The sequence below is a fragment of the Gobio gobio genome (assembly GCF_949357685.1).
Source record: "Gobio gobio genome assembly, chromosome: 15".
Classification (NCBI taxonomy): domain Eukaryota; kingdom Metazoa; phylum Chordata; class Actinopteri; order Cypriniformes; family Gobionidae; genus Gobio; species Gobio gobio.
The window spans coordinates 46018692-46043845 of NC_137108.1; the positions used below are offsets into that span (position 1 = coordinate 46018692).

The 25154-nt window shown below is 41.2% G+C and overlaps 1 protein-coding gene across 1 annotated transcript; it reads right to left on the minus strand.

Annotated features, from left to right (window-relative positions):
- Positions 1-6310: 6310 nt before the first annotated feature.
- Positions 6311-24609, minus strand: gpatch3 (G patch domain containing 3). The gene is made up of 7 exons (XM_079837690.1): positions 24228-24609; positions 19666-20417; positions 17838-18012; positions 16183-16242; positions 15978-16099; positions 15311-15438; positions 6311-6638 (listed from the first exon to the last, which is right to left on the minus strand). The coding sequence occupies exons 1-7, from the start codon at positions 24595-24597 to the stop codon at positions 6452-6454; spliced, it is 1794 nt and encodes a 597-aa protein (XP_079693816.1). The 5' UTR covers positions 24598-24609; the 3' UTR covers positions 6311-6451.
- Positions 24610-25154: the final 545 nt, after the last annotated feature.

The following is a 25154-nucleotide window of genomic DNA, read 5'->3' on the forward strand; positions in this document are numbered from 1 at the left end:
CGTGTCAATACAGCAGCGGGAATCTAACCCCAGTCAGCGAACGCTAACAGGAAATGACCTCTGGAGGACAGATAAAAGTCCCATTTTGTAATAAAAGTCCCATTGTAACGTATTAGTATATACACTGAACAAAATTATAAACGAAACACTTTTGTTTTTGTCCCCATTTTTCATGAGCTGAACGCAAAGATCTTTTCTAAGTATAAATTTCTCTCAAATATTGTTCACAAATCTATCTAAAGCCCTATTCGGACGGTAGCCTAATTGTTTCTCGTGGGGTCATAAGGTATTTTCATCATTGACAGGGGCTTTAAAGCTCAATAGCATTTGAACATAATGACTTACATTATCCAAACCTACTGTAAAGTGTCCATCAAGTGTCAGCTATGATGCACACCTATATTTGATCATTTTAATTCAAAGACAGGAAAACATTGAGAAAGATGAGGAAATTGATGAGGCGAGTGACAATAAACTCAATGATTTGAACTGTACTTGGTTAGATGTGAACTCTGAATTGGAGTACTTTGGCAGCGACTGATGACGATTCACAAGTCCACGAGAACACAAGAACGCCTTTTGAGAAACGGCCTATGTCTCCCTCATCTAAAACACCTGATTCAACTCATGAGCTCATTAGTAGAGACTGCAAGACCTGAAATATGTCAAATAAGGGAGACATACAAAATGTGCAGGCTCAAGAGTCAACTTAGAGCTGCTTGCTGTTAGTAGTCTGTAGTGGGCATCATGGCCAGATACAAAAAAGGGAAACGCAAAAGAGAACATGACCTTTGGGCAAAGGACAAAACATTATTAAGGCATTTCTTAGACATGGCGTAGGAAAAGGACAGGCAAGGTGGTCCAACACTTGCTGAATCAATTTTCAACTTTTGAGAATGTAGTGTTTCTCAGTTTTAGGGGGTAGCTAGATATAAATAGGTATATCCAAGTAGCTTGCTTAACTATTTTTTCCCAGTTGCTTGACAGTAGCTTAGCCATTAAGTAACTAGCAGTTAGGCCAAATCTACTTTATTTTCACTTAACATTTTAAGTTTAACTCTTCCAAGGTTTGGAAATGCACACATAGACCAGCCACTAGTCACGAGACTTTCACAAAAAAAAAAAACTTTTAACAAGTGATTTCTCAGCATTGCAGCACTGCATATCGAATCAGATCTTGATGAACACATACATTATTTGAATAGTCACTCAGTGAGTCATTTAACTACGCATTACGGTCTTTGGACGTCTTTTAAACACATTAAAATGTACAGGTTCACGTTCATATTCATATTTACAAATGTCATATTTGCAGGGTTTCCCCCAACTTTGCCCTAATATATTTTCTTAAAGTTACCCTTGAGAATTTAAGTTAATATTTTAGATCAACAATAAAATAAAATAAAAGTCAATAATAATAAATAATGTTTACAGTTCTCTAATGTCGGTTAATTGTAAAATTTCTTTACATTTTATTTTTAAAACAAAATATGTTTTTTCGTAAGTTTTCATTTTTATTGTTTTTAATTTTCAATTATTAAAAAAAATGCTAATTTAATTACTTAATTGCTTTTCATTAAACTCACGAACCCCAGTCTGGGAAACCCTGAAATAATGTAATATTTAATGTTTTTCATAGTAAAGAATGGAATACATTTTCTTTCTCTTTGTATTTTTCCATCAATACGTCACAAGATTATCCTATTCAAATATATGTGATAAACGAGTTAGTTCAAAAGTAATCATAAAAATAGTAGGCAGATTATATTACCTTAAATGTGCAATGTATAAAAACAGTACACATACACGCACGCGCGCACGCACTAAATATGTATATTGTATTTTGCCTGAAGGTGAAAGTGCCCATCAGACTGATTTGGATGTGAAGAAGCCTCAAGAATCAAGTGCTGTGATCCTGGAGAACCTTCCAGATGATGTTAAACGAGATGTTTTGACTCTTTTGGTGGAGAACGTCAGCAGTCGATCTGAAAATGACTTTACCATAGAATTAATATCAGAATTAAGAAAAGCAGTCGTGACGTTTAAAAAACCCAGTGGTAAGTTCTACTATAAAATATACCTGTTCCTTTTATCATAATGAAAGCTTATCACATAGTCAAGACTTTTTTACACCCAAAACTTAACTTAATCTTGATAACACAATGCTTCAGCCGTACATGATGACTGAAGAAAAGGTTTGTATATCTGACAAATGACAATTAGGTATTTAATAAATTAACACACATTTCATATTTTACTGGTGGGTGTTATAAAACTCATTTGATCAAGTCATAATAACATATATATATATATATATATATATATATATATATATATATATATATATATATATATATATATGTTATTATGACTTGATCAAATGAGTTTTGGCAAATTCTGTAAAATGTTTCTGACAGATGCAGAAAAGTTCCTTGAGAAGAGCAAGACGCATGACAAGTGCAAGATGATGAATCTAAGGGCCTGTGCACTTGAGAGAAGCACATGTGTGCGGGTGGAGGATCTTCCAGCTGAGGCCAACAACAACGAGATGCTGCTGGAACTGTATTTTGGGAAATTAAAACAAATCCATCAGAAAACGCAGCCATTATTACCTTTAAGGAGGAAGAAGGTATAAAAACGTATACATTTGGTAGTCTTTGCTGTTATAGTAGATTTGCTATACATTTACCTCATTTTGTCAATATCAATGCACTGATTCTCTGTACCTGCAACTTTCATTCTTTACAGCCAAAGAGAAAGTTTCGAAGCAAGAGACTACCATCTGTAATGTCCCAGTTCCAATATATCCCTACTTTAAATCACTGGATGCGATCTTGTATGGTGGCAACAGACCACATTTGAAGCTGCCTGAACCCATTACAGTCAGTGTACATCCTGCCATCAGGGAGTTCCTCCACAAGAAAGGGGAGATTTCTTCTATTAAAGACCAGATGAGCTCACACTTCTGTCAAATAAACATGGACAAACCTGAAGCTTTGCTCAGTCCTGATCCAGCATTACTGAAACAGAAACGAGTTAGCAGAAGAGACATTGATGCCTGGAGTAAGTATGGCTGTGATGCCTTCAAGAATATACTCTCAAACTACACAACGTCTGAGTGGCCGGTGTCACACCTCTTATGGTTTAAAGTGGAGAGTGATGTTAAAAAATTGGTGAAAGATCAGGTTTTCACTGATATGGATGCCTCTAAAGGGATCCTGACACTGGCTGGGATGACCCATGAGATAACTGGACTGAAACCCATCATGGAGAACATTTTAGAGAGCAACAAATCGAAGAGAGAGAGAAGAAAAGCGTGACAGAGAATATGTAAATGTCTCCTGCCATGTACTCTCTGCTTTTACAAGATGGCTTGAAAAGTGCTGCTTCTCCACAGACGCACATTGACTCCAAAAAAAAAAAAAAAAAAACGCTTGGTTTTATCAGGTCTTAATACAGAAATCATCATGTTCAAGAATTGGGTCCTTGAGAAGAAAATAAAAATGAAGCAGAAGCCCTTAAAGATTGACCATTCAATCCTGGAGTTCCTGAGGTCTTTATATCTCATGAAATAACTGCTGTCTACACAATCGAAAAATGAAGATGTTGCTGTGACTGGGAGCACAGAAAATATACTTGTTGAGGCAGAGAAGAGGGTGAATACGGTTCTTACATCCAAAGAACTCATTATAGAAGATCAGGGTGTCCTTCTAATGCCAGAGTGGCAGGATCTCAAGAAACAATTGCAAGAATTGTTCAATACTTCCAAAAAGATGCATTTATAAACTTTTCTAAACAGAGAAACAAAATAATAGTGACTGGATTCAGAGACCCTGTGATGGCGGTTCATTGAGAAACAATGAAGAATTGAAGAAACAGTTCATGTCAAATCACATGCAGCAGTTGAATTCATAAAAGTCAGAAAATCACAAGACTAGCAGCATGTAATGAAGTCTGATTAGAGGGAAAGTGAGTTTTGATTCAAAGAGACCCTGGATCAAACTGTCTGGAGAGCATATATTTGTCCAGCCAGCTATGACTTTGTTTAAAAGGTTGACAGAATCTCTCTACACAGACACACTGACCATTAAAAAGGCAGGAGCAAAGAAGTACTTCAAGGAACAGGGTCAAATTATGCTCTCATTGATGTTGAAGGAAAAAAGGTTTGAGGTGGTGCTCCAGGAAGAGGATGAATTTCCTGAACACAGTTTTAAAGATTTTGGCCAGGTCTCTTGTGAGGTTCGAATGCAAGGTGCAACTGTTACTGTCAGGATGGCAGACATTTGCAAGCTCAGTGTTGATTCTGTGGTCAATGCTGCTAATGAAGATCTGAAGCACATTGGTGGTGTAGCTTTCGCACTTCTTCAAGCTGCTGGACCATGTCTACAGCAATATTGTGACCAACACACAAAACTAAATGGACCTCTGAAACCTGGAGATCCCTTCATCACTGAAGCTGGTCATCTTCCCTGTAAATATGTGGCACATGCGTGTTGGACCTCGCCATAGCGATTCAGACAGACGAACCACGAGCAACACCTGAGACGAGCTCTGAGGGAAAGCTTGAGCCAGGCGTCAAGCAAAAACTGCTCATCCATTGCAATTCCAGTCATTAGTTCAGGGATATTTGGTTGTCCACTTGATCTTTGCACTGAATCAATCACGAAGGAAGTGTGCGAGTACAAAGATCATAACTCCAGTAGAACATTAACTGAGATTCTGTTGGTTGACAATAATGGCAGCACTGTGGATGCCATGGCTCAAGCTGTCAGAAAGGAGTTTGCTGCTTATAACCCAAAAGGACCAAATCAAACCAAACCTCATGGGTATAGTACTAACCATGGACAAGGCTATCCTGGAAGTGAAAGTGCACTTGTATCCATTTACATGTAGTTAATATTACTCAGTACTTAAATATACACTCACCTAAATGATTATTAGGAACACCTGTTCAATTTCTCATTAATGCAATATTCTAATCAACCAATCACATGGCAGTTGCTTCAATGCATTCCTGATCAAGACAATCTCCTGAACTCCAAACTGAATGTCAGAATGGGAAAGAAAGGGGATTTAAGCAATTTTGAGAGTGGCATGGTTGTTGGTGCCAGACGGGCCGGTCTGAGTATTTCACAATCTGTTCAGTTACTGGGATTTTCACGCACAACCATTTCTAGGGTTTACAAAGAATGGTGTGAAAAGGGAAAAACATCCAGTATGCGGCAGTCCTGTGGGCGAAAATGCCTTGTTGATGCTAGAGGTCAGAGGAGAATGGGCCGACTGATTCAAGCTGATAGAAGAGCAACTTTGACTGAAATAACCACTCGTTACAACCGAGGTATGCAGCAAAGCATTTGTGAAGCACAACCTTGTGGCGGATGGGCTACAACAGCAGAAGACCCCACCGGGTACCACTCATCTCCACTACAAATAGGAAAAAGAGGCTACAATTTGCACAAGCTCACCAAAATTGGACAGATAAAGACTGGAAAAATGTTGCCTGGTCTGATGAGTCTCGATTTCTGTTGAGACATTCAGATGGTAGAGTCAGAATTTGGCGTAAACACAATGAGAACATGGATCCATCATGCCTTGTTACCACTGTGCAGGCTGCTGGTGGTGGTGTAATGGTGTGGGGGATGTTTTCTTAGCACACTTTAGGCCCCTTAGTGCCAATTGGGCATTGTTTAAATGCCACGGCCTACCGGAGCATTGTTTCTGACCATGTCCATCCCTTTATGACCACCATGTACCCGTCCTCTGATGGCTACTTCCAGCAGGATAATGCACCATGTCACAAAGCTCCAATCATTTCAAATTGGTTTCTTGAACATGACAATGAGTTCACTGTACTAAAATGGCCCCCACAGTCACCAGATCTCAACCCAATAGAGCATCTTTGGGATGTGGTGGAACGGGAGCTTCGTGCCCTGGATGTGCATCCCACAAATCTCCATCAACTGCAAGATGCTATCCTATCAATATGGGCCAACATTTCTAAAGAATGCTTTCAGCACCTTGTTGAATCAATGCCACTTAGAATTAGGGCAGTTCCGAAGGCGAAAGGGGGTCAAACACAGTATTAGTATGGTGTTCCTAATAATCCTTTAGGTGAGTGTATAATTGCACTGTAAAAATGACACCTAAAAAATAAAGTGTACTAATGATTTTTCTTTGTCAATACTTCAGAAGGTAATTTCTGTAACACATCTAACATTTGTAACATACATTGGCATCTATTTAATAATGGTGATGACACATCTGCACATACACATCATAAGAGTGTAAAAAAGATTAATCAGACAAAACCAGTGTTTCTTTCCTTTGAATACTTTTAATACAGAAATCGCAAAAAAAACCCCATTAACAACTCTGTGTAAAAACATTCTTTGACAGACAATAAATATCCAGTCTTTATAAAATGTTAGTGAACACCACTAGAAAACAGCGGTCAGCTGGTGGAGTTAGTGCTGCCCCCTGGCCGCCAGTGTCTGTGCTTCATGCTGGTGCTGGGTTGAAGCCGCAGGAGTTCATCACCTTTATCAATGTCTTTAGGTTCATCATAAATTGTTGATATATGAAATTCTTTTCTGGGTTTTTTAAGTGGAAGGAATGAGCTAAGCTTCTCTCCATGGTACCTGCAAAACATATGAAATCCAATCATTAGTCATAATGTATCAGTCTAGCCTACATGTTGTCTCAAAAATGTTGAGTAGAAATCCTTTAAAGGTGGGCTAAGCTATTTCTGGTAACCAATGTTGATTATTTCAAATGACCAAAAACAAACACACCCCTACCCCAAAAGGGTCTCACCCCTATTTTGATAGCTCCGCCCCACACATACGTACACAACGCAGGCAACGACTATGGCGGAATCTACTGTGCCAGCCAGGCCGAGGGTATGATGTCATCAATAAGTGAAAGCAATGTGTGTTACTATGGTAATCCAGGTCGAATGTTCAATGAAAAAGACATCCCTTCCATCCCAAAAACACAAACACAGTTCTCATGAACAACTCGATATCATGAGCACGAACATATTACAATTATGACAAGATTAAAGGGTTATATCGATCACAAAAAGAGGAACCAAAGGAAAAAACATATATTAGGATTATATTATTTTACTTTTCGGACACATTTTGGGAGCTGACTCTTGAAACAGCGAGGAGTTTTAGACGCTCCAGGCGTATTGGGTGTGGAAATGAATGGGTCTTTATCATCGCTGAAGTGAACAACAATACGATTGCAAATGGACAAACAAGCTAACATGACACACAAGCATATTCAAGCAAAAGCCAGCATATATTAGCTCTGTGAAACAAAACAAAACAAATGTTACTCGCCTATGGAGAAGAAAAAAAAGCAACCTCGGCATTCGATTGCAGGCCTTCCCGCTCGTTGAGTGATCCGATATTTACACGAGTCCTACTTCTTGCCTGACGTGAGCGTTCTACTCCTCATCAGTAGACACGCCCCTTACTGCTGATTGGCTACAAGTTTGTTTTGGTACTCAGCCCGAGACACTTTTCTAAAGCATTTTTGAAATATCACTTACCCCACCTTTAAGCGGCATTTAAATGTAGGTAAAAAGTAGTAATTTACAGACTTCCTAAACCTTCTGACCAATACATTTTCATTACTTTCATGAAGTTTGGATATGTGTTTTTTTGCTGAGTATCATATTTGATACATCAGGCTTTTATGGCTCATATATGATAAGAGTGAGAATATGGAGTGGAATAAAACACCAATTTATTCAAAGACCCAAACTGAACCAAAATATGCTAAAAGATTAAATTCTGAATCAGTGAGATTTTTATAACAGACTGCTAACATAAAAATGCATATAAATATCATCAGTCGTCACTCTATATCTCCCAATAATGTCTTAGTAAGATGATATTTAAAATAAACACTTATGATCAACACTCAGTAGTTTCAAAACATAATATAATGCGATGCAATATAATGATGATTGAGAGATGAACAAATGAACCTTCCTCAAAAGCTTGGTGGATCATATCTGATAAATTTGAACTGAATTAATATTTTATGGACAATCAAAGTTGCTTCAGTAAATGTTCGTCTTATAATATAAAAGCAGGGTTCGAACACATTTCTACCAATACATTTCCATGGCAAATATTCATGACCTAACGTTCCATGAAACATCTGTGTATACATGTAAAAAATAAGAATAAAATTCCATGTACCAAATGTCAAATCACAGCATATCTTAACTAATTAACGACAAGCTATGTGGTTTAATACAAAATAAACACTGACACACCAGTAAGACTGTTAGATAAAACACTGTCTGACCCTAGCAATGGATTAACACACATCAATGGGAGGCAACAATGATAAACAAGTCAATAAAAGTGTCCAGTAACACTGACAGAAACTTTACAAGGTGGCAGTTGCAATTGATTTCCAGGATAATTTTATTTATTTCGAATAATTTTTAATGATTACAGGTGTTGTCGTTTGTCAAATACTTAAATTTAACCAATACTTAAATCAATCAGAATACTTTATATACTGTTACCAAAATTGTATCAACAAAAGCCATCTTTACACTGCTAAGGTGGAACAGAAGCTGCATCTGAAATAGCATAAATGTTTATTTTAGTGGGGGGCCGTTATCGGCGTTAACGTGCTGCGTTAACGTGAGACTCTTATCGGGCGATAAAAAAAATAATCGCCGTTAAACTATTCTCAAAGTTGGGTTGGGAGCTCCTCCTTGAACTGCCACCTTAACGTGGTGGAGGGGTTTGAGTACCCGAATGAACCTAGGAGCTATGTTGTCCGGGGCTATATGCCCCTGGTAGGGTCTCCCAAGGCAAACAGGTCCTAGGGGACGGGTCAGACTAAGAGCAGTTCAAAAACCCCTTATGACGACAATGACAACGAGGACCGTGACGTCGCCCGGTATGGCGCAGCCGGGGCCCCACCCTGGAGCCAGGCCTGGGGTTGGGGCTCGTATGCGAGCGCCTGGTGGCCGGGCCTTCCCCCACGGGGTCCGGCCGGGCTCAGCCCGAAGGAGCGACGTGGGGACACCTTCCCGTGGGCCCACCACTCACGGGAGGGACCGTAAGGGGCCGGTGCGGAGAAGATCGGGCAGCAGTCGAAGGCAGGAGCCTAGACAACCCGATCCCTGGACACGGAAACTGGCTCTTGGGACATGGAATGTCACCTCACTGGCGGGGAAGGAGCCTGAGATTGTGCGTGAGGTTGAGAGGTTCCGACTAGAGATAGTCGGAATCACCTCTACGCACGGCTTGGGCTCTGGAACCACACTCCTCGAGAGAGGATGGACTCTTCACCACTCTGGAGTTGCCCATGGTGAGAGGCGGCGGGCTGGTGTGGGTTTGCTTATAGCCCCCCAGCTCTGCCGCCATGTGTTGGAGTTTACCCCGGTGAACGAGAGGGTCGTTTCCCTGCGGCTTTGGCTCAGGGATAGGTCTCTCACTGTTGTTTGTGCCTACGGGCCGAACGGCAGTGCAGAGTACCCGGCCTTTTTGGTGTCCCTGGGAGGGGTGCTGGAAAGTGCTCCGACTGGGGACTCCGTCGTTCTACTGGGGGACTTCAACGCCCACGTGGGCAATGACAGTGACACCTGGAGGGGCGTGATTGGGAGGAACGGCCCCCCTGATCTGAACCCGAGTGGTGTTCAGTTATTGGACTTCTGTGCTAGTCACGGTTTGTCCATAACGAACACCATGTTCAGGCATAAGAGTGTCCATCAGTGCACATGGCACCAGGACACTCTAGGTCGTAGGTCAATGATCGACTTTGTGGTCGTTTCATCTGACCTGCGGCCGTATGTCTTGGACACTCGGGTGAAGAGAGGGGCGGAGCTGTCAACTGATCACCACCTGGTGGTGAGTTGGATCCGATGGCGGGGGAGGAAGCTGGACAGACCCGGTAGACCCAAGCGTACTGTAAGGGTCTGCTGGGAACGTTTGGCCGAGCCCCCTGTCAGAGAGATCTTCAACTCCCACCTCCGGCAGAACTTCGACCGGATCCCGAGGGAGGCTGGAGATATTGAGTCCGAATGGACCATGTTCTCCACCTCCATTGTCAAAGCTGCCGCTCGGAGCTGTGGCCGTAAGGTCTCCGGTGCATGTCGAGGCGGCAATCCCCGAACTCGGTGGTGGACACCGGAAGTAAGGGATGCCGTCAAGCTGAAGAAGGAGTCCTATCGGGCCTGGTTGGCTTGTGGGACTCCTGAGGCAGCTGACATGTACCGGCAGGCTAAGCGGACTGCAGCCCGGGTGGTTGTGGAGGCAAAAACTCGGGCCTGGGAGGAGTTCGGTGAGGCCATGGAAAAGGACTATCGGCTGGCCTCGAAGAGATTCTGGCAAACCGTCCGGCGCCTCAGGAGGGGGAAGCAGTGCCCTACCAACGCTGTTTACAGTGGCGATGGGCAGCTGTTGACCTCAACTGGGGATATCGTCGGACGGTGGAAGGAATACTTTGAGGATCTCCTCAATCCCGCCATCACGCCTTCCATTGAGGAAGCAGAGGCTGGGGGCTCAGAGGAGGACTCGTCCATCACCCGGGCTGAAGTCACCGAGGTGGTCAAGAAACTCCTCGGTGGCAAGGCACCGGGGGTGGATGAGATCCGCCCTGAGTACCTCAAGTCTCTGGATGTTGTGGGGCTGTCTTGGCTGACACGCCTCTGCAACATCGCGTGGCGGTCGGGGACAGTGCCTCTGGGATGGCAGACCGGGGTGGTGGTCCCTCTTTTTAAGAAGGGGGACCGGAGGGTGTGTTCCAACTACAGGGGGATCACACTTCTCAGCCTCCCCGGGAAAGTCTATGCCAGGGTACTGGAGAGGAGAATACGGCCGATAGTAGAACCTCGGATTCAGGAGGAACAGTCTGGTTTTCGTCCGGGCCGTGGTACACTGGACCAGCTCTATACCCTCTACAGGGTGCTGGAGGGTTCATGGGAGTTTGCCCAACCAGTCCACATGTGTTTTGTGGATTTGGAGAAGGCATTCGACTGTGTCCCTCGCGGCATCCTGTGGAGGGTGCTCGGGGAGTATGGGGTCCGGGGTCCTTTGCTAAGGGCTGTCCGGTCCCTGTACGACCAAAGCAGGAGTTTGGTCCGCATTGCCGGCAGTAAGTCAGACTTGTTCCCGGTGCATGTTGGACTCCGGCAGGGCTGCCCTTTGTCGCCGGTTCTGTTCATAATTTTTATGGACAGAATTTCTAGGCGCAGCCAGGGGCCGGAGGGTGTCAGGTTTGGGGACCATGCGGTTTCGTCTCTGCTCTTTGCGGATGACGTTGTCGTGTTGGCCCCTTCTAACCAGGACCTTCAGCATGCACTGGGACGGTTTGCAGCCGAGTGTGAAGCGGCTGGGATGAGGATCAGCACCTCCAAATCCGAGGCCATGGTCCTCAGTCGGAAAAGGGTGGTTTGCCCTCTTCAGGTTGGTGGAGAGTTCCTGCCTCAAGTGGAGGAGTTCAAGTATCTAGGGGTCTTGTTCACGAGTGAGGGGAGGATGGAACGAGAGATTGACAAACGGATCGGTGCAGCTTCTGCAGTAATGCGGTCGATGTACCGGTCTGTTGTGGTGAAGAAAGAGCTAAGCCGTAAGGCGAAGCTCTCGATTTACCGGTCAATCTACGTTCCTACTCTCACCTATGGTCATGAGCTTTGGGTCATGACCGAAAGGACAAGATCCCGGATACAGGCGGCCGAAATGAGTTTTCTCCGCAGGGTGGCTGGGCGCTCCCTTAGAGATAGGGTGAGGAGCTCAGTCACTCGGGAGGAACTCGGAGTAGAGCCGCTGCTCCTCCACATCGAGAGGGGTCAGTTGAGGTGGCTCGGGCATCTGTTCCGGATGCCTCCTGAGCGCCTTCCCGGGAAGGTGTTTCGGGCATGTCCAACCGGGAGGAGGCCCCGGGGAAGACCTAGGACACGCTGGAGGGACTATGTCTTCCGGCTGGCCTGGGAACGCCTCGGTGTCCCCCCGGAAGAGCTGGAGGAAGTGTCTAGGGAGAGGGAAGTCTGGGCATCTCTGCTTAGACTGCTGCCCCCGCGACCCGGCCCTGGATAAAGCGGAAGAAGATGGATGGATGGATGGATGGGTTGGGAGCTGGGTCTATACTACGCAAGCTATGATGACTTTCACCTTGATATTTTAGCGCGGATGTATACCTAGCTAGCCGAATTGCACTGTAGGGCCGAGAGACAGGTATTCGAACCTGTGTGTATGCCTTCTAGTGTTATCAAAAATATCAATATTTCGCTATGTATCGATACTGAAATATCTGAAACGATACGATACTCATTTTCTACAGTATCGATATCAGCTGCGCTCTCCTCTCGTCTCCGACCGACAGCGAGTTGACACGCACCCGCCTCCTCTCATTCAGTCCAGTTGATCCTCTGAACATTGCGAACGGGTGTTCCAATGGACTTTTGTTAGTATTGGTGTGTGACCTGTCTGAATTTCGCGTGGGGTTGCACACAACGTTAATTCTATTAATTCCCGCAGATTTCGCGCTCACATCTGAAGCGCACACACACATACCGTAATAAAGCCGCCTCTGACATACAAGTGCAAAAATGAGCTCCTTTTTCCAGCTTATTAATGGTCAAATACACTCAAAAATGTCTCATTGCCCATCTTGGTCGTAACCAGCTCACAGGAACAGTGGGATCCATGCGTGCGTCAGGTCTTAAAGGGACAGAAGTTATTTATTATTCAAACTGCAACCCCAAATCAGAAAAAGTTGGGACAGTATGGAAAACGCAATTTCTAAATTTACTTTGACTTGTATTTCATTGCAGACAATATGAACACAAAATATTTCATGTTTTGTCTGGTCAACTTTATGTCATTTGTAAATATGCATCCTTTCCTGTCATTCAGACCTGCAACACATTTTAAAAAAAGTTGGGACAGTAAAGCATTTACCACTTTGTAATGTTGCCATTCCTTTTCACAACACTTAAAAGACGTTTAGGGACTGAATACATCAAGTGATGAAGTGTTTCAGGTGTAATTTTGTCCCATTCTTCCTGCAAACAAGTCTTAAGGTGGGCAACAGTACGGGGTCTTCATTGTCGCATTTTGCGCTTCAAAATGCGCCACACATTCTCTATTGGAGACAGGTCGGGACTGCAGGCAGGCCAGTCAAGTACCCGTACCCTCTTCCTCCGCAGCCAGGACTTTGTAATTTGTGCAGAATGTGGTTTTGCATTGTCTTGTTGAAATATGCATGGATGTCCCTGGAAAAGATGTCTTCTTGAAGGCAGCATATTATGCTCCAAAATCTCTATGTACTTTTCAGCATTAATGGTGCCTTCACAGAAGTGCAAGTTACCTTTGCCAAGGTCACTGACACAACCCCATACCATGACAGACCCTGGCTTTTGGACTTGTTGCTGGTAACAGTCTGGATGATCCTTTTCTTCTTTGGTCCGGAGCACACGGCGTCCATTCCTCCCAAAAAATACCTGAAATACTGATTCATCTGACCACAGTACAAGTTTCCACTGTGTGATGGTCCATCCCAGATGCCTCCGAGCCCAGAGAAGTCGACGGCGCTTCTGGACACTGTTAACATAGGGCTTCCTTTTGGCACAGCACAGTACAGTTTTAACTGGCATTTGTGGATGTAACTACGTATTGTGGTACTTGACAAAGGTTTGCCAAAGTAGTCCTGAGCCCATGTGGTGATATCGCTTATAGATGAATGACGATTCTTGATGCAGTGCCGCCTGAGGGATCGGAGATCACGGTTGTTCAGCTTAGGCTTGCGCCCTTGTCCTTTACGCACTGAAATTCCTCCAGATTCCTTGAATCTTTTAATTATGTTATGCACTGTTGAATGTGAAATATCCAAATCTCTTCCTATCTTTCTTTGAGGAACATTGTTTTTAAACATTTCAATAATTTTCTCACGTATTTGTTGGCAAACTGGCGATCCTCGGCCCATCTTTGCTCCTAAAGGATTAGACCTTTCTGGGGGGTCTGGGAGGATGCTGCTTTTGTACCAAATCATAATTACAATCACCTGTTGACATCACCTGTTTCAAATCACATCATTATTTAAGTATTTTACCTCATTACTAGCCCTAAATTGCTCCTGTCCCAACTTTTTTTTAAATGTGTTGCAGGTCTGAACGACAGGAAAGGATGCATATTTACAACTGACATGAAGTTGACCAGACAAAAAATTAAATATTTTGTGTTCATATTGTCTGCAATGAAATACAAGTCAAAGTAAATTTAGAAATCACTTCTTTTTTTTATTATTTGCGTTTCCATACTGTCCCAACTTTTTCTGATTTGGGGTTGTACAAAAAGACAAACGATCACTTACGAGCACACATATTCTGAATGCCTTCGGCAAAATTCAAATGAGCCATTTTAATCTAGATTAATCTTGGAATTAATCTAGATTAAAAAAAAAAAAATCTATGCCCACCACTAGTTTATTTACACAGACTGTTTAATGTTACTCGAATGATACAATTAACAGGAACTCTTCATTACAGAGTCATTATAGACCCTCTTCACAGACAGTGATGACGCGTTTAACGTTAACAGTTTGTTGTCAAACTGATGGGTTTTTATAAATCATGCAATGAAAATGATCCCCTTCACCCGACCCCACCCCTAAACCCTACCCACACTGTGACGTGGGCAAACACAGTGGAAAACGGCCCTCTGTTTATAGCCTCGCCCACTGATCTAGTAACTCCTATCACTAACCTGCAGAGACCTATACTTGCGCACACTGAGCAAAACACTTCGTTTCAGCGATGACTAATCTGAACACTTCTGATTGGCCATCACGCTCGACAGAAACACGCATGTGATACAATGCTCAACGCACAAAAGGATATCTAACGGAAGTCGGGTGGATCGAAGGAACAAAGTATGTTTACGACGTTTCAAAGTTTGTTTAACCAATATTAAACATATATTGTATTGCATAAATATTTTGAAACAAATGTCCATGACTTTTCCAGGCCTGTAAATTGCCATTTTAAAAAATGCCATGACTTTTCCAGGTTTTTCATGACCGTACAAACCCTGTAAAAGTTATTCTTATGCTTCATAAAAATGAGTAAAGATGTAGAAAGCTCCATTCTGAATAATAAATAACATAATATTAAAGTTAGTTTTATAGAGAGCCTTTTAAAAGCAGCTTATCAAAGCGCTGTGCACAAAATAAGAAATGAATGCTTTTCTAACATGCAAATTGAAAGAATAGTAGCAGGATACGATGTGTGAAGCAAATGACAGCGATGCAGTAGATCAGTGATGTCCACACTCACCCAAAGCCTCTCTTACAGTTGGGATGCTGCCCGTCGCTCTCTAAAGCCTCGATCAATCCTTCCTGGCTGCTCCCGAGCCCTTCTCCGTCCTTCCAGCCCTGTTTCTCCATCAGACGCCGGCCGAATCCCTGCAACACACAAACACTTTTAAGCACAGGTTGTTTTAAAAGATTGAACAATTTAAAGGTGCAACTAATAAATAATGAATGCTTTCAAACACGCAAATTGGTCTTCAACTGTATGATCAAGTCATTGTCTCATCTTGTACCAATGAATTATGCTTTACAAAAGAAGATCAAATATGATGAGTATTCTTAAGACGGGTGTTACATTCACTTTTAGTTAAGAGTCCTGTTTACATGATAATGGCATCTGAGATAAGAGCTGTTTTTAATCTTTCAGAGTGATAACTGTTGAGATATTGTATGTACGATAGGCTGGTAGAGAGGGAGCGCGGCCTACGAACTCCTTGTGAGACTTGAAGCTGACTTCTGCTGATGAAACTGCAAACTACTCTTCAGTAAATATTTCTTTAATTAATCTAACTCCTGACTCTTGGTCTTCATTTTTCACTCCTGGTCCTGGGTCCTAAACTGTTACCCCAACAGAACCATCACTAGTCTACACTGTTGAGTTATTGAGCAGTGAATTATTAAAACATCCAAACCTTTGTAAACCTCTCAAATCTGCCGATTTTTTGTTGGCGTCCCGGCAGCCCTTCCAGACCCTCCCGCAGTCTCCTCTCAGAGCGCATGCGCACGTAATCTCTGGCATCCATGTCGCCGCCGTCTGAAACAACCCCAGTAATGAATCTCGTACAGCTTGTGTTTGATGTCATATGTGTCATAATAATATAATCATGAAGAGTTTACCTTTGTCATAATAGACGCTCATATCCACGTCCCAGTCATCCGCTGTTTGTTCATCGAAATCTGTGTCAAATCAAAGGGGAAAGATGAGCAACGTGTGCTAACAAAAATGATGCACACAGAACAATTTTTCCTATACAATAAGGATAAACTTTAAACTTGTCAGCTAGGTTAAACTCTCTCACTAACACAGATCAGGTTTAGTCAAAATTGCTAGAATAACTTGAGATAGTCTTGGTTGGTAGAATCAGTTAGAAAGTGAGGAAAGCAAAATCAAAGTAAACTGTATGAAGAATTGTTGGGTATAATATGTCACAGTGACTATCAGTAAAATTGATAACAATTTGGGACTAAAATTATTCAGACACTTTGACCTGACAATGTTTTGCTTAAGTGTGTTTTCTTTAAATGCTAATGCGACATTTTACACCACAGACTGAAGCATTGCTTGGTCATTGGTTGACCTATATTGGTATTTTCTAATTGTGCACTTAAATTTAAAGGAACACGCCATTATTTTTGAAAATAGACTCATGCTATGCAGGAATGAGAGTAAAGTTCCTAGCGATATCGGCCTAGAAATTCGCAACTTTTCATTTTCTTATTATATGATGCAATTACAGAAGAGGCAAGTTTTAAATAGGAAAAATATTGAAAGTCTTTAGTCATTTTTTTGAGCGAGATGCTAACGGTCTAATCAGATTCAATGATCTATGCTAAGCTATGCTAAAAGTGCTACCGCCAGACACTGAGATCGGCTGAATGGATTCGAAAACGGTTAAACTCAACTGTTTAACTCTAGGGGAGATGGAAAATGAGCCTATTTTCAAAAATACTGGTGTGTTCCTTTAACAGTTGACTGGTTGATTTTAATCCATTACATTATCTATCAAAGTTATCTGACATTATCAGCTCATCTCACAAATTAAATATTACAATACACTGGATGTACTCTAGCCTGGATGCCATCCGAACTTAGCCCCGCCTACAACATTTGAGGTTGGGAAGTTTGGTCTGGACTTGATCCGTTGTGAAGCAACTATGCTCGAACCAGAGCTGTTCGGACCAATCAAATTGTTAGGGCGGGCTTTATAAGATGATGGACAGAGCCTTGATTAATACAATGATTAATCTTAACTTATGAAGAAATTAAAACATTTATATTTTCTGAAATTTGATGATCAACAGTAACGTAATCATCACAGGTTGAATTAGTTTACTAAACGGAGAACTTGTTGGTATATGCATTCACCTTTACTATTTCTCTCAGAAATGATGATGGTGTTGGTAAGTACTCCTCAAATCCTTAAATTCGTTTTTACAACACCGGCACAGATCGTTTACACTCATCTTCTTCTTCTACTTCTTCCAGTGTGCGTGCATTTGAGTTCTGTTGACAACTTTGCGTCGCTCAACACGTCACTTACTCCATTTCTCTGATTGGTTGTGGGTCTATCCAATTGAGTGCAGAGGTATTTTCTTTCCTGGTTCGGTTGAAAGGCCCCATAATCACAGCCCAGTGGAGCAGAATCAGACTCATATTCTGACTACAATCGGAGTATGACGACGTCAGGCTAGATGTACTCAGCTATTTTATTAGAACTCGGGCTGGAAATTTCATAAATCAAAAATGTTTGCGAATAACAAGTACATGGTACCTCCTTCTTCCTCCTGCCAGAACTGAGCGTCTGTGTAGAAGACGAGGCCCGATCCGCCCTTCTCCCACTTGAGCTCGATCTCCTCCTCAAAGAGCCTCTCTTTGGTGCGCTCCTGGCTGGTGACATCATCGTGGAGGGCCTCGTGACGCTCCCACTCCTCACAGCGGTCATCGTCCTGCAGAGGACACATATTCAACATGCAGATTTTTGAGCAAATATGATTCATCTGTAGGGCTGAAACGATTAGTCGACATTGTCGACAACAAAAAAATTGTCGACAAATATCTTTGTTGTCGAGTAGTCGTTTGATCTCATGCGACCTAACGTAAGGGCCTGCAATATCGCGATTTGACCGCTACGGCGCTGTGTGGTAGAAGAAAACAACACGAATGACGGAGTGCAAACAAATCTGAACTAGCAAGATGTGGGAAAGTTTCACAAAACTTCAAACTAAGGCTGCGTCTCAATCAGCTCCCTAGTTCAGTAGTCAGGGCACTGATTAGGGATCAGCCCATTGACTCTTGTCCTGATCAGTGCCCTGACTACTGAACCAGGAGCTGATTGAGACGTGCAAGGCCAAACTTTTCACAGGAGCACAACGTGCATGTTGGAGCACTTAAAGAGGAAACAGCGGTAAATCTCTTTATTAGAGAATGCAATACTACTAATATTTGTAATAATATTAACAATAATAATATAATTACAGTAATGTGATGATTTATTTAGCATAGAATAAAGTTTGATCGAGCTTGGAGTCAGGACTGTTTTTATTATCATAACACTATTAGGTATTATAGTCTCATCACTTGCCTGTATTTTGTTCCATATGCATGAAGACATACAAAAGGCGATGTTAGGAAGAATATCATGACAGTTACATTTCATATTGTTAATTAAAAGGTGAATGAGAATCTGTCAGCTCAATTGTCATGCAAGAGATTAATATTGTCATTTTGTCTGCAATGTCATTTGCAGATAAATATTTTTACCATTCTTTGTGTCCTGAAGTAAATGTCCTCTTTTTCTGAATGAAGCTCTTAATACTGCTGCCAAGAGATGTTTACATTCAAACATTTTTTGTTGTTGTTTGTTTGTAATGCCGCTAATTTGTGTTTATTATTTTTTTTCTTCAATTGAAAGCTAACAGAATATTTAAACAATGCTTAGAGAGCATTTATGTGTGATTTGAGTTCTGAGAACTTGGCTCAAAGTTAATTAAAACAACCATTTCAAAAGCTGAAGTGACTTTCTTTTTTATATATTATAGTTAGAATATGTATAACTCTATGTTTTAACTAATTGAAAAAACTGAACAATCGTTCAAAATTTACTGATTAGCCGTCGATGGCAATGACACTAATCGATGATTAGTCGATTAATCGTTCCAATAATCGTTAGATGAATCGATTATTAAAATAATCGTTTGTTGCAGCCCTATTCATCTGACCGCAAAAAAACATCCATCAGCAAATTAAAGTCCCTTTAAATAACTCACATTGGGGCGACACGATATTGTAAATCAATGACAGTGCGATATTTAGTTTTTTTTGCCATATGAAAATATAGGAATTGTCCCGAGGTGAGTTGAATAGCTCTATATGGAAAGAATTCATCGTTCTAGGATGATTGGGAATTGCATGTGCATAGAAAATATAATAAAACATACATAAAGATTATATTATATATACATAAAATGATATTGTGTATACATAAAATTAAATCAGATATGTTAATTTAAACAAATCGCAGCCTGCACGGTTTGAATATCTCACTAAAGTCATATCGTGATAATGATTTTATTTCTATATATCGGACGGCCCTAACTCACATCATCAGGGCCTGACAGCTCCTCTTCACTTCCTTCTTCCTGTGACTCTTGATTGACAGGTGAAGTGGGCGTGTCCTCGTCTACGGTCTGTGTGGTTGTGGGCGTGTCCTCATCTACGGTCTGTGTGGTTGTGGGCGTGTCCTCGTCTACGGTCTGTGTGGTTGTGGGCGTGTCCTCGTCTACGGTCTGTGTGGTTGTGGGCGTGTCCTCGTCTACGGTCTGTGTGGTTGTGGGCGTGTCTTCTTCTTCTGTTCGTGTGGTTGTGGGCGTGTCCTCGTCTACGGTCTGTGTGGTTGTGGGCGTGTCTTCGTCTACTGTTCGTGTGGTTGTGGGCGTGTCCTCGTCTACTGTCTGTATGGTTGTGGGCGTGTCCTTGTCTACTGTCTGTGTGGTTTTGGGCATGCCCAGGCGGCCGGGACCCGAGATCTCTACTCCTCCCGCTGTGAACACGCTCTCCTCTGCCGGCTTCATGACTGTGCTGTTGTAATACAGGTAGGGCACGTTGCCGTAGCGCCGATTCGAGCCCGTCTTGGGAAAAGTGAGACCCAGCTTGCGGATGAGGCGCGGTGGCAGGCGGCAGGACTGAATGAGCTCAAGGAAAACAGTCACAGGGGTGCCGACGTTCCCCGCTGGCATGAGGGAGGGCGGATTGAGCTCCGGCAGGCCCTTGAGGTCAGTAATGGAGAAATGCTCTGATTGGCCAATGTGGCGTCTCATCTCACTCTTTGTCTTGTAGGGGAATGAATTGTGCTCTATAAACAAGAGATAAAATATGATGATTATCTGCTCATGCAACAATCAGATGGGTGTTACATTGGCTTTTAGTTTAGAGCACCCTTTTAGACAGATTGTAAGAGACACTTCAAACCGGGTGACCCTTGAACCTTATCCATAATTTCCATTTTCTACATTGCAATTTAAAGGTCCCATGGCATGAAATTTTCATTTTATGAGGTATTTCAACATTAATATGAGTTCCCCTAGCCTGAATATTGTCCCCAAGTGGATAGAAATGTTGATCGGTGTAAAACCGAGTTCTGGCTGTCTTTCTCTGCCTTTGAGAAAATGACAGGCCAGACGAGCCAATCCTGAAGCCTCCTGGTTTGAAGTCCAAGCAGGAACGGTTTCCTCCCTTTCCTCCGCCCAGAGAATCTGGCACGCCCATGCAAACGCTCGAGAGATCATGGGTTGTGAACGAGTGAATGCTGGCAGTTTCTCAGTGTTTGGATGTACAAATGAAAACAGAAGTCTTTTTTCAGTTCCTTCTGATCTGTGATCAGTGATTTCTTATGTGTAGCTAATTATTTATTATTCGTGCACACGCTGCGGCTTCTCTCTCTCCCGACAGAACCGTGTTTTCGTGTTTTCTATCTTGTGAGTCAGTGTTTTTGTACGTCCTCGTCGCGTCTATCTGTTCTTAAATGTGCATACAGTCGGGAGTTTCTGCTCAACATCGGCAGAGCCACATCTTTAGAGATAAACCTCACACACGCCGAGGCTCGGCCTTCAACATCCCCGACCCCCAGTACTGCATCTGGCCCACAGCGGAGGCACCAAACGCGGCGCGAGATTAAGCAGAAGGGGGGTAAGCGTGAGGGTATCCGGCTAGGCTAGCCAGCTTTCCCCACAATAAACTGGATTACATTCGATTACTGCTGTTGTGTCTTTGTTTGCGCTGTGTACTCAATGCGCGTCACTGACGCTTTTCATATGATTGGAACATATCTAGAAATAATGCTATAATCAACACTTACTAACTCGTTCATCTCGCTGTAATGGTTCATTGCATGTGTTACAAAGTTGGTAATAATGATGAAGACGGACTCGGCGTGACTGGGACTCGTGTTTATTCAGAACTCTCAGATACAAACACAATAAACTCGTGCTGACAGACAGCGCTCTCACAACTCAGTAGTTACTATAAATAACTTTGTTAGCAATCGCTCCGTCTCCGTGATGTCCGGTTCGCGAACGAATCATTCTTTTGAATCGGTTCTTTTTAGTGAACCGAACCAGTTCACCAAATCGGACTGAATCGTTCTAAACGGTTCGCGTCTCGAGTCAGCGCTGATCCATAATTTACTAAAGTTACTAACTTTCTGACATGAGTGACAGCCCCTCCGACTAGAAATAAACTAATAACCTGAAGTATATGCTACTAACTAAAACAGTTCACTGAACTGAGACTGACAGAACTGATGTGAAGTAGGCTTGCTACGATAGTCGGTGTTGCCGGTGTTACCGGTGTCCAGACTCAACACCGGTTACATCACTTGCCCACCGTGGCACCGCCCACCGTCTTTTAGATTTTTTTTTTTATAGCAATAAAATAATTTAGCTCAGTTAGAGAACAGACAATACAAATTAGAACTGAACGTGTCTGCTTAATAAAGCAGGATCCGACCGTGAGTCTCGGCAGCGGCAGGAGTCATTCATCAGATTTAAGAGTGAGGAGCTGACTGAGATGATCGCGGAAGATTTGGTTTCAAAGCGAAACGTAAAAGCACCTATTTAAGGGAGTTTGTCATTTGTTTTGTCGTTTTGTTTTTCATTAAAAATAATAGGCTAATGAACCCACAATTCAAGCAACCCGCAGCCGAATTGGCGCTAATTCAAAACCGAAAGTAAAATGTGCACGGCCGCACAGAGCGCGCATTGTTTACTTTCGCCTGGCTCCGCAGTGCAAGCCTCCGCGCTACGCTGACTGCGCGCATTTATTTTTGCCACACGCACCCTCGCGCTCCTGCGGGCGCGTCGAGTATAAACAAGGGGACGAAATGTTATTCATTCATGGCGTACATCTCAATCATAGACTGACCAATGCTTGATCAGTGCCCTGACTACTGAACTAGGGAACTGATTGAGACGCACCCATGGCCTCACAGAGCGCGCATTTACAGACGAGCTGTCATTGTGTGCGCACTGGTGCGTTTTCAGTTCAGAGCGGTCGTGAGTATGTTACTTTTGGTTAGATAGAATTAGTGATTTAAAAGCCTCCGCCGGTGATACCGGTATTACCGGTGTTGTCACACATCAATTAACCGGTGGGAAAATTTCCTCACCGTCACATCCCTAATGTGAAGTGAACTCAGGTCCATCCGTCTCTCTGGCAGCAGCTCGTGCGTCGTAGACCTTGTTAAACCACGCCCCCTCCGCTCATTTCAAATGCAAAGATGTCAGCCAATCACAACAGTGGGCGTTTTTACTGAAGTCTCACAGCAGACACGCCTCTTGAAACAGGGCATTCAGCCACAGGGCAAACAGCATTATAGAAAAAATGCCTTTTATTTCTAAATTATGACATTTTATGATGTAAAAATCATACTAACAATATAAGTACACCTCAGGAAACATTATAAAATAATAGAAAAATGCCATGCCATGGGACCTTTAACAAAATATTTAGTTTGTCTAACAGTCTTACATGGTCATTACTAAGTCTCATATATACCACATTTAAAACCCAGTGTCTTCATATAATTATTTTTAATATTTATAAAACCTTTTTATATTACAAAAATACTTGTATTTATTTTAATAATTTAATAAAAAAAAATACAAATGTAAACAGCATGATAAATTAAATGATGGAAAATACATTTATACTTTTAAAAATTTGAATTATTAAAAAAAATATATAAATGTAAATATAAAATGAAGAATCATAATCTGAATTTTTTTTACATTTTAATAACAAAAATGAAAACAAAGTGATAAATCTTAATTTATGAAAATGTTTAATTTAAATATATTTTAACAAAAAAATTATAAAAATAAATAACCTGTTTCTAATTTACGAAACATTATATTTTCTACATTTTAATTATAAAATATATAAATGTAAATGTAAATATTAAATGATTAATCTTAATTTATGAAAAAATTACATTTATATTTTTATAAATGCAAAGATAAAACAAGTCTTCATTTATGGAGGAAAAAATCATTTATATTATTTATTATTAGAAAATGTATATTATTTAACATTTTCAATTATAAAAAATATAAATAAATATACAATGATTCATCTTAATTTAAGAAAATTACATTAATATTTTCTTAATTTGAATTATAAAATATATAAAATTTAAACATTAAAAGATTAATATTATGTATATTATATATATCATATTCTTTATGTTAATTATAAAAACAAATATACATTTATAAATCTTAATTTATGAAAAAAAATTGATTTAACATTTTAATTTAAAAATGTAAATAAATATACAATGATTAATCTTAATTTATGAAGAAACTAAAACATTTATATTTTATTAATTTAGATTATAAAAACAAATCAAATTGTAAATAATATATATTGTAAATATAAGTCGAACTTAATTTAATGAAAAATTGCATTTATTACTATAAAACATAGATATAACATAAAATTATAAATCTTCACTGATCCAAAAAATATAATGTGTGTGTGAGTGTGTGTTTGGGTCAGTGAAAAAGTACACAGTAAAGCAGCACAAGTAAAATCTGAACACTGGCTGAACAGTCCAAAAACATCGTATTATAATATCGTCGTACTTTTATTTTGAAGGGTCACTCACCGGCCTGCTCTGACACTTTGACCCTCCGAATCAAACACTTTCTCCGCAGCCAGCTTCCTTTCGAGTCGATCCACTGGTTCCCTGAATACATCTTCGTGAATCTGTCGGATTCCCGTGAGCGAACCGACACCACACAACAACACAAACCCGAGTGTTTCCCGTCAGGGCCATCGGGACCCTCCGTCCGCTCACCGACTCCAGCATCTGCCGCGGTAAACGGCACACGAACCTCCGGCCGATGGCGATAATGAAAACACACGAATCCTTTACTTTCTATAAACTGGCTGAAATAGTTCCTTAGGTCTGCGGATCGGAGCCGGGCGGGAATGTTGTTTACAACGAAATACGTCGCCTCTTCCGACGCCGCCATACTTGAATCTGTGAAGCCAGATATCACGCCTCTGACACACCAGGCAGAAGTTGTTTCAAAATAAAAGTCAAAACAAAAAAGCGTTTAAAATAACGTGTTACTAGTAGGTTGATATTTTATTTAACTCGTTTTTATGTTTGTATTCTCGTTATAAGTATGCATTTTTATGTCATCATTTTGACTTTTGATAAAAAGTAAAAATTATGTCATAATTATGAGATAAAGTCAAAATTATTGATTTATTTTTAAGTGGGGGAAATGGGCTTCCATAATTACAGAAATATATATATATTTTTTACTTAAAATATTTTTTTAATTTTAATGATAAAATATACAAATGCAAATATTAAATGATGAATCTTAATTTATGAAAAAATTACATAAATATTTTTTAATTTAATAAAACATAAATGTAAAGATAAAATGATAAGCCTTAATTTATGGGGGGGGGGGGGTGTAATTTTTTTTAATTATAAAACTATAAATGTAAATATAAAATGATAAATCTTAATTTATGAATTTGAAAAAAAAATATTTATATTGTTTAACATTTAAAA

Bases quoted from the DNA above. Each gene is read 5' to 3' on its own strand.
- gpatch3 (XM_079837690.1), bottom strand. From the start codon at position 24,597: ATGGCGGCGTCGGAAGAGGCGACGTATTTCGTTGTAAACAACATTCCC. The intron at 16,243-17,837 runs GTACCATGTACT...GATTTGACACAG, and splicing joins CTGGCAGGAGGAAGAAGGAG to ATTTCGATGAACAAACAGCG. The intron at 16,100-16,182 runs GTAAACTCTTCA...GGGTTGTTTCAG, and splicing joins GAGCGTCTATTATGACAAAG to ACGGCGGCGACATGGATGCC.